Raw genomic sequence first — 17,763 nt, 5'->3', positions numbered from 1 at the left:
AGTGTCTTAAATAATTGACTCCTAAAATTAGGGAAACTGGATTTGTATTAGGCAAGTGAATTTCTTTCAAACCTCTATGCATTCATTATAAGCATCCCAATGTAATTCCAGCTCTGTTGATATGTCTAAGTAGGTAAGTTTATTTCACCGTTTACATTCCACTTTCCTTCATGAAAATAAGATAGTATTGTATTTTAATTTTGTTTATTAGCTGCCTAGTAGTCATGTGTCTTTATTGAAGGAAAATACATAATTCATAATATATAAATACTTTTTGGATTTGATTGACTTCAAATAAATCTTACATATTTTCTTCTTAAAGTCTTGGTATGAATGTAGTGATTTTATTGTGACCGTGATTACACTCAAAATGTATATTATTGTCACAGTCTCTATCATTGTCACAGAGAAATATACAAAGATAATATTCAGCTCTACCCATGTCTTCCCTCCTTATTTACCTATGCTGTAATAGGATAGAGATAAGTAGAGAAATAACCTCCCCATTATTCATACTGAGTCTTCAAAGCATAAGAGAGACTGTTAGTTATAGAGGACAATCTGAGCTTTCTTGGAGAGAAGGTAGGAGGAGGATGGGCTAGAAGGGAGATGGTCATAACAGAGGGCACTTGTTGTGATGAACATTGGGTGTTATATGTAAGTGGTGAATCACTAAATTGCACTCCTGAAACTAATACTACACTGTATGTTAACTAACTAGATCTTAAATACAAACTTGAAGCATAAATAAACCAGAAATGTACCAAGAACACAGTTCACAATGAACTAAAGCAAATTTCCAAGAATGGGTAAAGAAATTACCCATTTCATTCCAAATTTTCCTGCTACTTTTAACCTATTCCATCAAGGTAAAAAAAAAATCCCTCATCTATGGATGTCTGAGGTAATATTTTCTATTTTGTGCATAAATTTTAGGATATCACAGGAAAAATATTCCTCATCTGACTAAATGACTGTCTTAATATAATACTTTCTCTATTCATTGAAGAAATTATAGTCTGCAAGATTTGCTTTACCTCAGAATAACTTCACAATAAACTGAAAACAGAACCAACAAAAAGAGACAGATTCTGAAGATGACAAAAATTTTTTTTCTTATGTTTCCAGATAAAAGAATCATCATGCCTGAGAAACTAACCAATGTGACCCTAGTAACACAATTTTTGCTCCTGGGACTTCCCGATAATGAGGTGCTTCAGAGACTGTATGCCACATTCTTCTTGCTGATATACCTGGAAGCACTGATGGGCAACTTGCTCATTATCACAATCACTACCATTGACCAGCATTTCCAATCCCCTATGTATTTCTTCCTGAAAAATCTGTCCTTGATTGATATCTGTTATATTTCTGTCACTGTCCCCAAATCCATCATGAACTCTCTGAACAACAGTCATTCCATCTCCTTTGTGGGATGTGCCTCACAGGTTTTTCTTGTTGTTTTCTTTGCTGGCACAGAGTTTTCCCTCCTTCTAGTGATGTCCTATGACCGTTATGCTGCCATCTGCTGTCCCCTGTGCTATGAGGCCATCATGAGTAGAGGTACCTGTGTGCAGATGGTGACAGCATCATGGTTTAGTGGGTGTGTCTATGGATCCATTCATGCTGCAGGTACATTCTCTGTCCATTTCTGTGGGCCAAACGTGGTGCATCAATTTTTCTGTGATATTCCAGCATTGCTTACTCTTGCTTGTTCTGGGGAGCAAAGTCTAGAATATATGTTTATTATTGTTAGTTGTTGTTTTGCTTTTGTATGTTTTATTTTAATGGTTGCTTCCTATGTTTATATTATTTCCACAGTTCTAAGAATTCCTTCTTCACAAGGCAGGTTTAAAACCTTCTCTACCTGCATGCCCCATCTAACTGTGGTAGCCTTGTTCCTCTTTTCTGGATGTATTGCATATTTAGGTTCAACCTCAAAATCCCCATCATCACTGAACCTCTTTATGTCTGTGTTATATTCTCTGTTACCTCCCAGCCTGAATCCTGTAATTTACAGCCTGAGAAACAGGGACATGAAAATGGCACTTGGAAAATTTTTGGGTGAGAAAATGATACCAAATATATAAATATGCAAAATGTCAATGTCTCTGATACCTACTAACTTCAAATTATTACCTACCTTCAAATTGTTATCAATAATAGTGATCTGGTAGCATCAAACTATTGATTTGTACATGTAATTCAATAATTACAAATAAAAATATTTTCCAATACAAATTCAAATAATTTCAAAATATCCGGTTAATACAAATTGTTGTAAAGTTATTAGATATCCATTGTATCATTGGTACTGCTTCACAGGATGCTGCATTTACATGGTTACATGGGTCTGAATGTTGGTGGAGTGTCTTAGCAATTTCTAACTCAGGGGAAATGTTTCAATCTCTGTGTTCACATCAATAGGCCCCTGGTATAACGTAATATTGTTTTTCATTTCAAATTTAACCCAAAAAGCCCTGGGTTAATTCTCACTTGGGAATATTTTATGATAATTTCAAATTTTACACAATTTAGTATAGTCACAGATTGCAATTTTTTTCTAACTTACTCTTGCAGTAGTTATGGAAAACCAGTAATACCAAATTTGTTATATTTTTTTTCCTTTCTTTGTATTGGCAAGAATAATATTACAAGCTCATTTTAACTGATTTATTAAATTAGTCTCACAATATTAGACTTGCAAATATTACAATTATAACAGGCTTTGAAAAATTTTGTAAGTATAGTATAATGTTAGCTGGTGTCAGTGAGAGTCACATAATGACATTTTTTAAAGTACTGAAATTGGTTTGTAAAGGAGACAATACTCATTATGCAATCCAAACAGAAAAAAATAGTATGTTAATCTCACATATCCAGTAACAGGATAATTAAAAAAGACAACACGTTTTATTCCTACACTTATTCTTTATACATTTATTTTTGAACTTTTTATGTTTCACATAAATTTATGTAGAAATTTAAATTTGTATAGCAAGAAATTGAAAGTAAAGTTTAATTTACTTTCTAAATTTTAGTATGTTTGTTTTCACTTATTTCTTAGTTTAATTATTTCTTTTTATGCTTGTTTTTTAACATTAAATTTCTTATTATTTTTTTAACATTTATTTATTGTTGAGAGACAGAGACAGATAATGAACAATGGAGGGGCAGAGAGAGAGGGAGACAGAATCTGAAGCAGGCTCCAGGCTCTAAGCTATCAGCACAGAGCCTGATGTGGGGCTCAAACCCACAAACCGATCATGACCTGAGTCGAAGTCGGATGCTTAACCGACTTAGCGACCCAGGCGCTCCTAATTTCTTATTATTTTTTTTTTAATTTTTTTTTCAACGTTTTTATTTATTTTTGGGACAGAGAGAGACAGAGCATGAACGGGGGAGGGGCAGAGAGAGAGGGAGACACAGAATCAGAAACAGGCTCCAGGCTCCGAACCATCAGCCCAGAGCCTGACGCGGGGCTCGAACTCACGGACCGCGAGATCGTGACCTGGCTGAAGTCGGACGCTTAACCGACTGCGCCACTCAGGCGCCCCAATTTCTTGTTATTTTAAATGTACTTCTGGTTAACTTATGTGTATGAATACCTTTGAATAAAAAAAAACAATTTACTTTTAAACTATCTTAGCTTTTATTCCATTATCTCTCCCTTCATGTCCCCCTACTATCTTCACACTTTTGACCTTCTATATGTCTTCTTTCTGTCCATCTCATTTACCTCATATTTATTTTTCTTCTTTCTTAAAAATTTTCCCAGATTTTTCATCAATTATAGCATAATTTCTTTATTATTTGGTTGTTTTCTTCTCTGGCATCTCACTAGTTTTTACCCATAAGTTTCTTCCCTTATGTTTCCTCTTTGTGATAATGTTGGAGATGATGTGATGCTAGTTTGTTCTAGTCTTGGAACAGAGAACTTGATGATGAGGATGAGATTTCTGAGTATATCTAAGTTATACATGTGAATTTGCCAATTATTTCCTTTATTTCCGCATAAACATTCTGAAAGATAACTACTACTGACTTTTATACAAAAAAATTGGAATCAATAAATGGTAAGAAATGAATCTTAAGTCAGTTAGCCAATAATTAACACTATAACCACCTAAACTTAACAAAGAAACTATTCTGTATTAGCTAAAGACATATTTTGATATTATTCTCTAATAGTGGGTATTATTTTCCAATATTTTCCAGTGGTTTTTGCAAGTTTTTAAAAATATTTGTATATTACTGTAAATCAACATTTATCTGAACCCTGTAATAAACATATAGCTGCTAACATTTGTTGTCATCATTGTACAAAAGTGTTATTGTTTTTCATTGATATAAAATGGATAGAAAAAATGTAGTTAATACATATTTTGAAAACACATATACAATACAATACATATATTGGGAAACATTCAGACTGTTTTCCATAACGGGTGTTGGAATTTACATGCCTTTCAATAACATACATGGATCTACTATTCTGTACAGTCTCACCACACTTATTTTCAACTTTCATTTTGATAAAAGGCAAATAATGTGTATCATGTGACATATAGTGATTTCGGTTTCTATATCTTTGATTATTAGTGATATTCAGCACCTTTTTATATACTTGATGACCATTTATATGTCTTCCTCAGAGGAATGACTTTTATGTCTTTTGCCAGGTTTTAATGGATTTAAAAATTGTTTGCTGATGATTTTTATATACTTTTATTTATAAATCTATATTTCACATATGTTTATTTCCATTTACATATGTTTAATTAATTAAATGTAGGTATATATTTTAATATATATTTATATATATCCATATTTAGTTAAAACATTTTAATTATATGATTTTTAAATGTTTTTACATGTCAACACCTTATCCAAAATATGATTTACAAATAATTTCTCCCATGTCACAAACAACTAAAGGTTTTTAATTTGATGCAGTATCATTTGTTGATTTTTGCAATTGTTGCTTGTGCTTTTGGTCATAGCTGAAAAATCTTTGCCAAGACTGATATCAAAGAGCTTTTTTCCATATGTTTCTTCTAGTTACTCTTTCAAGTCAACTCATAATCCATTTGGGGTTAACTTTCATGTGTGGTGTAATACAACATCTAATTTCATTCTTTTTTTAAAAGTTTTATTGAAATCCCAGCTAGTTAACATACAGTGTAATATAAGTTTCAGGTGTACAATCAAGTGATTCAACACTTCCATACAACACCCAGTGCTCATCACAAGTAGTTCACTCCTTAATCCCCATCCTCTATTAACCCATCTCTACATCCCACTCCCGTCCTGTAACCATAGCTTGTTCTCTATAGTTAAGACTCTGTTTCTTGTTTGCCTTATCTCTCTCTTTTTCCATTTGCTCCCTTGTTTTGTTTCCTAAGTTCCATATATTAGTGAAAACGTATGGTATATATCTTTCTCTGACCCATTTGGCTTAGCATAACACTCTAGTTCCATCCACATTATTGAAAATGGCAAGGTTTCTTTCTTTTTGATGGCTGAGTAATAGTCTCTTTTATGTATTTATACCACCTCTTCTTAATCCATTCATCAGTTGATGGACATTTGGGCTTTTTCCATAGTTTGGCTACTGTTGATAGTGCTGCTATAAACATCGGAATGCATCTGCCCCTTCAAATCTGTATTTTCATATTCTATTGGTACAGGGTAGTGTGACTGCTGGGTGGTAGGGTAGTTATATTTTCAACTTCTTGAGAAACTTCTTCGCTGTTTCCCAGAGTGGCTGCACCAGTGTGCATTTCCATCAACAGTATAAGAGGGTTCCCCTTTCTCTGCATCCTTACCAACATCTGCTGTTGTTTGAGTTGTTAATTTTAGCCATTCTGGCAGGTGTGAGGTGGTATCTCATCATGGTTTTGATTTGTATTTCCTTGATGATGAATCACGCTGAGCATCTTTTCATGTGTCTGTGAGCCTTCTGGATGTCTTCTTTGGAAAAGTGTCATTTATGTCTTCTGCCCATTCCCCATTTCTTCACTGGGTTATTTGGCTTTTGGGTGTTGAGTTTGATAAGTTCTTCATATGTTTTGGATATTAACAATTGATCAGATATGTCATTTGGAAATATCTTCTCCCCTTATGTAGCCTGTTTTGATGATTTTTTCTTCCTCTGCTGGACAGAACGTGTGTGTGTGTGTGTGTGTGTGTGTGTGTGTGTGTGTGTGAACTTCCAATAGTTGATTTATGCTTTTGTTTCCCTTGCCTCTGGGGATGTGTCTAGTAAGAAATTGCTACAGTTGAGGTTAAAGAGGTTGCTGTCTGTGTTCTCCTCTTGGATTTTCATGGTAAATATTTTAAATGAAAGCAGATTTTACAAACTTGGGAAAAACAATACACAGTGCTATAAATATAAATAACAAAACAATTAAAACCAAAATTTTTGCACCCTCAAATATATATACCAGATCAATATTCAGCTTGTTATATAATTTAGAACATATATTTTCATTCTCTCTTGATTTAAATCTAACATTAAATATAGTGCACTGGGCTCTATCCCCTGTTTTTCCTATTTGAAGAGGCCTGATAAGATATTTCTAATGATACACCTGGGACAAGATGACGGCTCAAAAGCAAGACTCTGAGGTGTCAGATATTCATGCCAGGGCTACATCCCATGATTACTCCTGGTTGAAATGTTTCACACAGGAATGTACTCATAGTATTTAAGGGAAAATAGCTTCTCTGCAAGACCATAGTTTCCCCCAAAGGGTCATATATAACAAATTGAAAAGAATTTTATGCTCTTTGAAACTATGAGTGTAAAACCTCAGACAAGATGAACTTCATTAATTTCCCTCTCATACCATGGATAGAAGAAGAGCTGAAAGAAACAGAAGATTTTGGTAATCCACATAACATTAGAATTTTGAATCACAGCAGGTGAGCATAAACATTGGGGATTCACAAATTTGTAGGAGTATAAATGGGTTAAAAAAAAAAGCCTCCATGGGCTACTTTTGACCAGAAAGGTGCAAAAATGCCTTTCTCTTTGAAAAAGTTCATTTCAAATAGCTGATATATGTAAGTAGCATGACATATACAAATGTTTATATACATTTCCTATTAAGTATTCATTTTAATTGCTTGAAGAATCCCCCCCTTAAAATGGCCAGAATTAAATAGGAGGCCAAGATAGCAAAGATCACAGTCTTTGTCTAGACAGCATATCTATGAGGTGTTATGTCTGATTCAGGCTCTGTGAAAATGATGATTCCAATGGAAATTATTAGGAATCAAAGATATGTATTGCCTTATTTTACCATGGACATGAAACTAAATTTGAATCATATTTATAATATCACAAATAAAATCTCACTAAACATCCTCTATGAAATCTTAGACCTAAAAAAAAATGACACTAACTGTTCAATGATATTTCATAAAGAATAAAAACATATTGAGTCAAAACAAATCTACATAGCAAAAGGAATCCTCTCTTTCACTTTTTATGAGTATGAATCTGAACAAATTTCTAAAGCTCCCTAAGCTTGTCTTATCTTGTACAATATGGTGATAACACCAATTCTTAACTGAGGGTGTTGCTGTGGCATTCAAATTGGACTGAAATATAATATTCAAAATTATTAAGATAGTGCTTGCTACACACTTGAATTTCATCAATATATTATGAACTGTAAACAATAAACCCAGGTTAAAGATGAAAGTTTCACAGGAAACATGAATCCAATCTCTCCATTTTGTAGTGGAAAGGAGAAGGGCCAGACAGTAAAAATCAAATGTCCTCAATAAGAAAATATGTTAATTACAGTGCTTAATGGAAAAATGTCTTCTTTGGTCTTCTGTCATTTTAACCATCCTGTCTCCACATTTTCCTTTAACTTTTGTCAATGCATTTAGTTTTTAGTCATTTCCAGTAAATTGCTTTTAGTTTTGTCATTTCCAGAAGGGTGAAAAATAGGATATTGAAAGAAGACTTAGACAAATGATTCTTTTTCTACATCACAAAAATGTATATTCTAAATGTAGCCTCTCAGGGGTGCCTGGGTGGCTCAGTTGGTTAAGCATCTGACTCTATCTTGGCTCAGGTCATGATCTCACAGTTTGTGAGTTTGATCCCTTATTCTGGCTCAGGGCTGAGAGTGCAGAGCCTGCTTGGGATTCTCTGTCTCCCTCTCTCTCTCTTCCCCTCCGCCACTTATGCACTTTCTCTCTCTCCTCTCTCTCTCCCTCTCTTTCTCAAATAAATAAATAAACTTAATTTTTTTTTAAATGTGTCCTCTAAGAAGATAGTTACTTGGAAAAATATAAATAAAACAGTGAAAAGTTCTGAGTTTTATGGGAATAAGTAATTCCAAAAAAATATATCCAATGATTTTATTAGTAAAGATATAATAAAAACCTACTGTATCTTCTTGCATATTTTGGGAAAATTTGCTAACCTTTTACTCAACAGTGCAATCTGGCTGGGAAAGAAAGTCACTCTAACATAGCAGTGAGATTTTTTTTAGGTTTCACTGCTTCCTAATTGCCAAACATCAAAGCAGACAAGATTCCTTCCATCTCAACTTCTTATACTTTTTCACGGGAATCATCCATAAGAAGTACCAGGTTAAAATGGTCCTTACACCAAATTCTACATTCATGATGAATGCAGTCATTATATTTTTATGATATGCCTCAATAAAAGAAAAATTAAAAAATTGTAGTCCTTACATGAAGAAATGAATTATAAATTACCTTGATAGTCTTATGGGTTTGAAATACAAATTAATTTTATAACATTCATATTGATGTCACACTTTCAATATGAACCACCTAAGGGTGCTACTGTATTATCTAGAATATTTGTTTACTAATGGGAGAGAGAGAGAGAACCAAACCTTGAAAATCTCTTAAGGATAGAGAACAAAGTTAATGGAAGGAAGTGGTTGGGGAATGGGCTAAAGCGGTGATAGGTATTAAGGAGGGCACGTCTTGTGATGAGCACTGGATGTTACAAAAACAAAAATACTGTAGTCCTTACACTAGGAGATAAATTACACATTACGTTGATAGCTTTCTTAGTTTGAATTCCACATTAATGTTCTAAAATTCAAATTGATGCCACCCATGTAATATAAGCCTTTTAAAGGTGCTACTGTATTGTCTAGAATAGTTGTTTACTCCTCTCTTTCAAGAATCTGTGAAAGCTTGACATATCAGATAGAATTCAGTTGAGATCCTCTTTCTTTTTTTAAACATTAGTAAAAAAGAATATATATGTATAAAAAAGAATATGTATATGTATATACACATATATGTATATATATACACATATATATCATTTTCTACATATATATATTTCATATATATATTCATATATGAATATATATATTCATATATATTTCTATATATATATGTATATACACACACACACACATATATATATATATATATATATATATATATGTATACCACATCTTTCCATCCATTTGTCAGTTGGACATTTGGACTCTTTCCATAATCTATCACTTATAGCGCTGCTATAAACATTGGGGTAAATGTGCCTCTTTGAATCGGCATTTTTGTATCCTTTTAATAAATGCCTATAAGTCAGAGAAAGACAAATATCATATGATTTCACTCATATGTGGAATTTAAGAAACAAAAACGGATAAACATAGGGGAAAGGAAAGAAAACTAAGATAAAAAAAAAAGAGAAGGAGGGGCGCCTGGGTGGCTCAGTTGGTTAAGCGTCCGACTTCGCTCAGGTCACGATCTCACCGTTTGTGAGTTTGAGCCCCACGTGGGGCTTTGTGCTCACAGCTCAGAGCCTGGAACCTGCTTCCAATTCTGTGTCTCCCTCTCTCTCTGCCCCATCCCCACTTATGCTCTGTCTCTCTCTGCCTTAAAAATAAATAAAATATTTCTTTTAAAAAAAAGAGAGAAGGAGGCAAACCATAAGAGACATTTAAGTACAGAGATAAACTAAGGGTTGCTGTAGGGGAGGTGGGGGACAGGTTAAATGGGTGATGGGCATTAAGGAAGACACTTTTTAAGATGAGCACTGGGTGTCATGTGTAAGAGATGAATCACACTGGCTTTTACTCCTGCAAAAGTAGTAACACTATATGTTAACTAACTTGAATTTAAATAATTTAAAAACTTAGTAACAAGTAGATATTTTGTAGAAAGCCACAAGGGGTCTACAGCTAAATTTCTTGTATGTTAATAAATAGTTCCAAGCTTTTTCCATTTAATTATTCAGCATTGCTTTTAGTGTTTTTTTTTTAATTTTGTTTTATTTTTTTAATTTATTTTTGACTAAAAGAGACACAGAGCGTGAGCAGGAGACTGGCAGAGAAAGATGGAAACACAGAATCCCAAGCAGGCTCTAGGCTCCGAGCTGTCAACACAGAGCCTGATGCGGGGCTTGAACTCATGAACCTGAGATCATGACCTGAGCCGAAGTCGGCCGCCCAACAAACTGAACCACCCAGGTGCCCCTGTGTTGTTTTTATAAAATATTTCCTACATTGTATTTTTCTCAGATACTAAGTAACCTATCATTAAAGGAAATATTTTTGCCAGGGATGTTATTCATCGTTAATCTGTTTCTATTTATCATATTCACTTTTATTTCAACCGCTTTTTCTATAAAGTGTGCTACCATTTTGACGATAAAAAACATTGGATAAACATCCTGGGAATGAGTGTCTGCAAGATTGTGAGTGTTCATGAACACATGTGGTTGAGTAGATGTATAAGCAGCCAGTGAGTTGGGAGAAGTAGACCTTCTCCCATATTCCATATCCTTCTCCCACATTACATCTATCACTACTATTGCTTATTTCATGGTAATGACACAACTCCATATTTATTAATTTCCTGTTCACATTTGCATTTTCTTTATACCACAAATCTCATTGTTTTTCATTTATTTGTTTTTTAAAAAATGTTTATTTTTTATTTTGATAGACAGATTGCACACAGGTGCAAGTGGAGGAGGGATAGAGAGAGAAGGAGAGAATCCCAAGCAGGCTCCATGCTGTCAATGCAGACCAGATGTGGGGCTCAATCTCACCAACGATGAGATCATGACTTGAGCTGAAATCAAGAGTCAGACACTTAAATGATTGAGCTACTCAAGCACCCCTCATTTTTTACCATGTAGTGTGATGTACTTTATCATAAAATTAAATACAAAATTTTTTCTTACTTTTTGGGGTGATAAAGGTAATGTGTAAAAGCATGTGCTTTTACAATAATATTCATTGATTACCTTCTATTGCCTGAAATGCTTTAAAAATGATTCTGTTGTAGTAAAGGCTTTGTTTAGCATATTGAGCTAAACAAATATATTCAGGATATATTTTATAAAGATACATGTTTCATCAGCCAATTTATGAAGTTCCATAAATGAAAGCAATTTTCCTATTCTTTCTTCCTATTCTTCCTGATCTGCTCACTTAACCTATTACAAATTCAGACACATACTAAAAGTGGCAGATTGAGGAGGTCATAAACCTTGACATGCATGTAGGAAGACCGAAAATGTACATGACTTAAAACACAAAACAGATGAATTCTTACAGGAATCAAAAACAGTATTGGAAAAGAGGAAGGCTTAGCATGTACTTGATGTTGTGTCTTTACTCTCCTTTGTGTCATATAGAGTGAGGATGTGCATAGAGTGGAAAACATGGCCAACCACTCAGCAGTGATGAAATTTTTCCTCATGGAAGTCTCTGCCACCAGGGAGCTCCAGATTATACATGGCTTTCTGTTTTTGCTTATTTACTTGGTAACTCTTATGGGAAATCTTCTCATTTTTGTCCTAATCACTCTGGATCAGTATCTTCATACTCCCATGTACTTCTTCCTGAAGAACTTATCACTTTTTGATGCCTGCCTTATTTCAATTACAGTTCCAAAATGTATTATGAACACTTTATGCCATGAGAATACCATTTCTTTCTCAGGATGCATATTACAAGTGTTGTTGGTGATTCACTTTGCTGGGTCTGAGCTTTTCATTCTAACAGCCATGTCCTATGACCGCTATGTGGCCATCTGTCGCCCACTGCACTATAATATCATCATGAACAGGAGAGTCTGTATGGGGATGACAGTCACCGCCTGGCTTCTTGGGAGTATCTTTGGGGTCTTATACTCATCTGGCACTTTCTCTTTATCTTTTTGTGGCTCTAGAAATCTTCCTCAGTTTTCCTGTGATGTCCCCTCCCTACTGAAGATTTCTTGCTCAAAGACTCATATCACCATTGATATTAGTGAGGCAATTGGGGTTATGTATGCACTTTTCTGTTTGGTGCCCATTGGATTTTCATATATTTGCATTTTCAATACAGTGTTGAGAATACCATCATCACAAAGGTGGTCAAAAACCTTTTCCACTTGTACCCCCCATCTCATAGTTGTAACAACATTTATTGTAACAGGTACCATGGCCTATCTAAAGCCAGTCCCTGATTCCCCACATCTTGTGGATTTCTTGGTGTCTGTATTCTATTCTGTATTGCCTCCATCTTTGAACCCCATCATCTACAGCCTAAGGAACAAGGAAATTAAGGAATCTCTGAGGAAGTTTCTGTGGAAAGTAAGTCATTATAGATTCTATGGAGAAAAACAATAGAACTAGTATCTATAAAGCCAAAGTCCATTTTTTTAATCCTTTGGCTTCTTATAATCTAATGTGGACCTCAATATCTATACAATAAAATATTCACCTTATTTAAAAGTGCTAGGATAAAGTTGACATGTTTATGGTTATGAATAAACAGTCATTATCTCAGAACCTCCAAGAGTGCATATTCATTACCTAGAATTTGTGCATGCAAATTAAGCTTTATAGACATATGACAGTTTTTCAAGTGGCTTACTGAAGATGTCCATGTACCAATTTTTTTAAACTTAATATAGTACTTTACGTGACACAAGGAACTCTGTGGATGTAATTCAACTAAGGAGTATTAGTTAAGGTGTTTATCCTGGACCACCTAAGGGGTCCTAATCTAATCATAAACTGTTAAAGGCGGAACTTCTCAAAGCTTTGTTAGAAGGAGATGTGTTTATGAAGAGTGGTCTTCCCTTATTGGCTTTGAATATGGAAGGTGGTCATGAGCCCAGATATAGACAGAGGCAGCCTCAAGACTAGAAAATGCAAGGAACACATAGTTCAGTGGAGACCCAGGAAAATAATGCAATCATACCAGCTGCTCCTGCACTTTAGCCCCCCGTGTGATTGGTGTTGGATTTCTAAATTACAGCACTTTACCAGCACCTGGGTGGCTCAGTTGGGAAAGCATCCAACTCTTGGTTTTGGCACAGGTCATGATCTATAGTTCTGACTGCACAAAGCCTACTTGAGATTGTCTCTCTCTCCCTCTCTCTCTCTCCCCCTCCTGCAAGCTCTGTCTCTCACTCTCTCAAAATTAAAAAATAAAAAAATAAAATTAAAAAATTAAAAAAAATAAAATAAAATAATACATGTAGGTGATGATAAACCACAGAGTTTGTGATAATTTGTTACAGCAGCAACAAAAATTTAACAAAAGCATTGAATACTTGTCTGTATAAAATCACTTAAATCAGAATTTGTTCAGAATAAGTATACAGACTATGAAACTAAAAGTTTTAATTAAAGTTAAAACATATTGAAAAGAACAAAAATGTATCAATATGTTCATAATTTTGAAGAATAATTTAGATTTTATCCCTTTATCTGCTAATTTTTATACACTATTTTTATTTTATATGGAATATATTAGTGTATTTATCCACTATTATAAATAAATAAAGTATTTTTTTTTAGAGAGAGAGAGGGAGCAGGAGAGGGGTCAAGTGACAGGGACAGAGGATCTGAGGTGGGCTCTGCACTCACAGCCACAAGCTCCCTGCAGGCTCAAACCCACAAAATGTGAGATTATGACCTGAGCAAAAGTTGGCTGCTCAACCTGCTGAGCCCCCAGGTGCCCCTAAAATAAACTATTTTTAATATTTAATGTTAGTATTCTGAGATTGGATTTTTAATATCTCATTTGAATAGATTTAATTTTTATTACTTTTTATTTTATTATTTTTTTTAAATTAGTTGTTATTCTTCAAATAGTCATGTCTTTAATTCCTATGTGACTGTAGTTGTTGAGACTCAACATATAAAGATTGGATACTGACAACCAAAGCACTGTGGAAGGTTGGCAGTGGGAGTGGAATGTGTCAGTGGGGCTTGGCAGGGGACAGGGATTGGGTTGCAGCATGAGTGCCCAGGACAGGACAGCGGCCCAGGGCTCTAAGATGATCTACAAAACCTGTTGGGTGATGGTGAGAAGGTGATACGGGAGGTGAAGCTGCTACTTTTGGGTGCTGAGGAGTCAGGGAAGAACATCACTGCCAAGCAAAGGAAGAACATCCAGGAGGCTGGCAGTCCCAGGCAGTCCTCTACAGCATCACCATCCAGCCCATCATGGCCACTGTCAAAGCCACGGACTATCTGAAGATAGAATTTGCTGGCCCTTCCTGTACACATGACGCCAGGCAGCTGTTTTCACTGTCCTGAACTGCTGAGGGCAGGGGGTGCTTCCTGAGGGTCTGCCCAGTGTCATCCACAGGCTTAGGTCTGACCCTGGCCTGCAGGTAGGCTCTGGCTGCTGGCTGGAGTGCCAGCTCCACCGCTCTGCTGCCTTTGACCTCACTGCCCTGGGGAGCATCACACGGAGTAACTACATCCCCACAGAGCAGGACGTGCCATGGTCTCAAGAGAAGACCACTGGCATCGTGGAGACACACCTCACCTTCAGGGACTTACCCTCAAGATATTTGATGTGGGCAGTCCGCGGTCTGAATCAAAGAAGTGGATCCACTGCTTTGAGAGTGTCACAGCCATCATCTCCTGCATAACCTTGGGCACGCATGACCTGTGTTAGCAGAGGATGAGGAGATGCACCACATGCACCAGAACATGAAGCTCTTTGACAATGACTTCTCCAACAACCAGTGGTCACAGACTGGTCCACTATCCTTGTCCTCAACAAGTTTGAGCAGATCACCCACACCCCGATACCACCTGTTTCCCTGAGTACAGAGGGGCCAAGAAATATGACCAGGTAGCCAGCCACATCCAAGGTAAGTCTGAGACCCTGCACAAGAGCAAGGATACCAAGGTGATCTACATGCACTTCACCTGTGCCAACCACACCAAGAACTTGTGGTTCCTGTTTAAAGCTGTCTTCCACATCATCATCAGGAACAACCTGAATGTGACTGCAGGCCACATTAATACACTGTTGGTTAGAATGTGAATTCATAAAGTCATAATGGAAAACAGTATGGAAGTTTCTCAAAAAAAAAAAAAATAGAACCACTGTAAAATCCAGCAATGTCACATTTAAGCATTTATGCAATGTAATATAATCATCATTTTGAAGTGATATATGTACTCTAATGTTTATTGCAGCATTATTTACAATACAATACAATTGCAATGACGTGGATGGAGCTAGAGTGTGTTATACCTGGCAAAATAAGTTAGTCAGTCAGAGAAAGAAATGGTTTCACTCATATGTGGAATTTAAGAAACAAAAAAGATGAACATAGAGGAAGGAAGAAAAAGAGAGAGAGGGATGCAAACTATAAGAGACTCTTAACTATAAAAAATAAACTATGAGTTGCTGGAAATTAAGTGGGGGATGGGCTAAATGGGTGATGGGTATTAAGGAGGGCACTCTATGTGATGTGATGAGCACAGGTGTTATATGTAAGTGGTGAATCACTAAATTCTACTGCTGAAACCAAAATTACAGTTTATGTTAACTTTATGTTAAAATTTAAATAAAAACTTGAAATAATAAAAAGGAAATTTTCTGAGATCTTTAATTTTTGTGGCAAAAAAAGATAATTATGTGAGTTAATATGTTAATTCTTATAATCACTTCACAGTGTATATGTGTATAAAATCATCACATTGTACACTTTAGTTATATTCAATTTTATTCATCAACTATACTTTATAATAATAGAAAAATAAAATGTAAAAAAATAAATATTTTCAAGTTTGGTAGATTGCAGGATTATTTCTCAAAGAGAGATCTTCTCAATAGATATGACTTTGAATTTTAATTGCCTTTAATCCCTGCAAATCCATATTATAAGTATTAGAAGTATACTTTTGCTAATTAGAACAGTAATTTTTCTGTCTCTTACCTCTTTATCCATTTATATATTTCACTTCTAAAACCTTCATGAAGAATGTGTCACTGCAGACATTTGATTTTTAAACCACTTTAAGATACCTACAACTATTTGAAATTAGGGAAACAAATAGAATCAAAGTGGAATCCCTACTTGTATTCATGGACTGCTGAGGATTAGCAGCATGAGCTGCTGTAGGATTTTGGTGCTGTTTACAAATATGTATATTATTATGACAAAACAAGGACGACAACAACAAAAATGTTCTCTGGGCCTTCTAAGGGGCACAGATAACATATGACTTGGGAAATTGATGGTAACATATCTCCATTTCTCTGAGCCTTTGTGTCCTTGCTAAACTGTGACTGACAGAAGTTTTGGCATCTCAGTCTCATTTTCTATAGGCCACCCTTAAATTCAGACCTCAATTAGCCAATACCGTAGACTATTAGTATACTTCTCAGGTACTCAAAGAACACAATAAATTATAAACTTTGGATGAGTATACCTGTGGAAATGAGTACTGTCCTATCCAGTTTTATATTACATTCTCTTTGATCTAATAACCTTAGAATCAACTTCCATACATGTTATCCAGATTTCTTCCACCATAGGTTGTCAGTATCCTGTGACTATTTTTAGTTCATAGCAATATTTTTCAATACAGGTTCTATGCTTCTTCAATGCTGTGCTGGAAACTTAGTCTCCCTATGTTATTGGAAGAAATTAGGAAAGTTTGGAAACATGTCAAGAAGAGAATTTCACCTGGTAAACTATTCTCACAGGTGAAGCCAATGGAAAAATTCTGCATATGTGTTAGTTGATTCTTGCAAGTAAGGGGGATGGTGTGGAATTCTTACATCATCAAAAAATGTTCCAGTATTTTAGCTTCAAAGTTGCAAGTATTGTCTGTGTCCACACAAATGTCTGCCATCCATTTCCCAGGTCCTTCTTCTCCCAATCTATGTCTTTCCCTAGCAAAAGTGATCTTGGATGATCTCTATATTCAAATTCTCCAGGGAGGGAGGGAACAGAACAAATAGGATGGATGTGTGTATAGATAGATAGGTCTATCCATCTGTCATCTATCTATCTATCTATCTTTCTATCTTTCCATCTATCATCTATGTATCCATCTATCTATCATTTATATATCTATCTTTGTCTATAGATAAGTTGTCAGAAGGACATATTTCTAAGTGAAACAAGCAAAAAACACTCTATGTTATTATCTATATGTAGAATTAAATAAAAAGAAAAGTCAAACTTTGTAGATAAGTAAATACACACTTATCTTAAGAAACTGGCTAATGCAATTATGTAATCTGGCAATGCAAAATCTGCAGTGTGTGTTAGAAGGCTGAAAATCCAGGGGAGAGCTGATATGTCAGTTCAAGCCCAGTGGTTGACCACTGGAAATCCAGGGAAGAGCTGACATTGAAGTTAATATCCAAAAGCCACCGTAGCTGCAAAATTCTCTCACTAATGATTAGCAGGAAATAATCTTTTGCCTATGTATTCAACAGCATTGACCACTCCTCATTCTTCAAACATGATATTCTCTAGGCA

The 17,763-nt window shown here is 35.2% G+C and overlaps 2 protein-coding genes and 1 pseudogene across 2 annotated transcripts; all 3 read left to right on the top strand.

Moving 5' to 3' along the window:
• Positions 1-1,142: 1,142 nt before the first annotated feature.
• Positions 1,143-2,090, top strand: LOC121016679 (olfactory receptor 14A16-like). The gene has a single exon (XM_040454397.1). The coding sequence runs from the start codon at positions 1,143-1,145 to the stop codon at positions 2,088-2,090; it is 948 nt and encodes a 315-aa protein (XP_040310331.1).
• Positions 2,091-11,689: 9,599 nt separating this feature from the next.
• LOC121016678 (olfactory receptor 14K1-like) lies at positions 11,690-12,640 on the top strand. The gene has a single exon (XM_040454396.1). The coding sequence runs from the start codon at positions 11,690-11,692 to the stop codon at positions 12,638-12,640; it is 951 nt and encodes a 316-aa protein (XP_040310330.1).
• A 252-nt stretch (positions 12,641-12,892) lies between these two features.
• On the top strand, positions 12,893-15,305 carry LOC121016677 (guanine nucleotide-binding protein G(i) subunit alpha-2-like; annotated as a pseudogene).
• Positions 15,306-17,763: the final 2,458 nt, after the last annotated feature.

Source organism: Herpailurus yagouaroundi, unplaced genomic scaffold (assembly GCF_014898765.1).
Source record: "Herpailurus yagouaroundi ecotype Mexico unplaced genomic scaffold, PumYag 212, whole genome shotgun sequence".
Lineage (NCBI taxonomy): Eukaryota > Metazoa > Chordata > Mammalia > Carnivora > Felidae > Herpailurus > Herpailurus yagouaroundi.
This window is presented reverse-complemented; position numbering and strand designations above follow the sequence as displayed.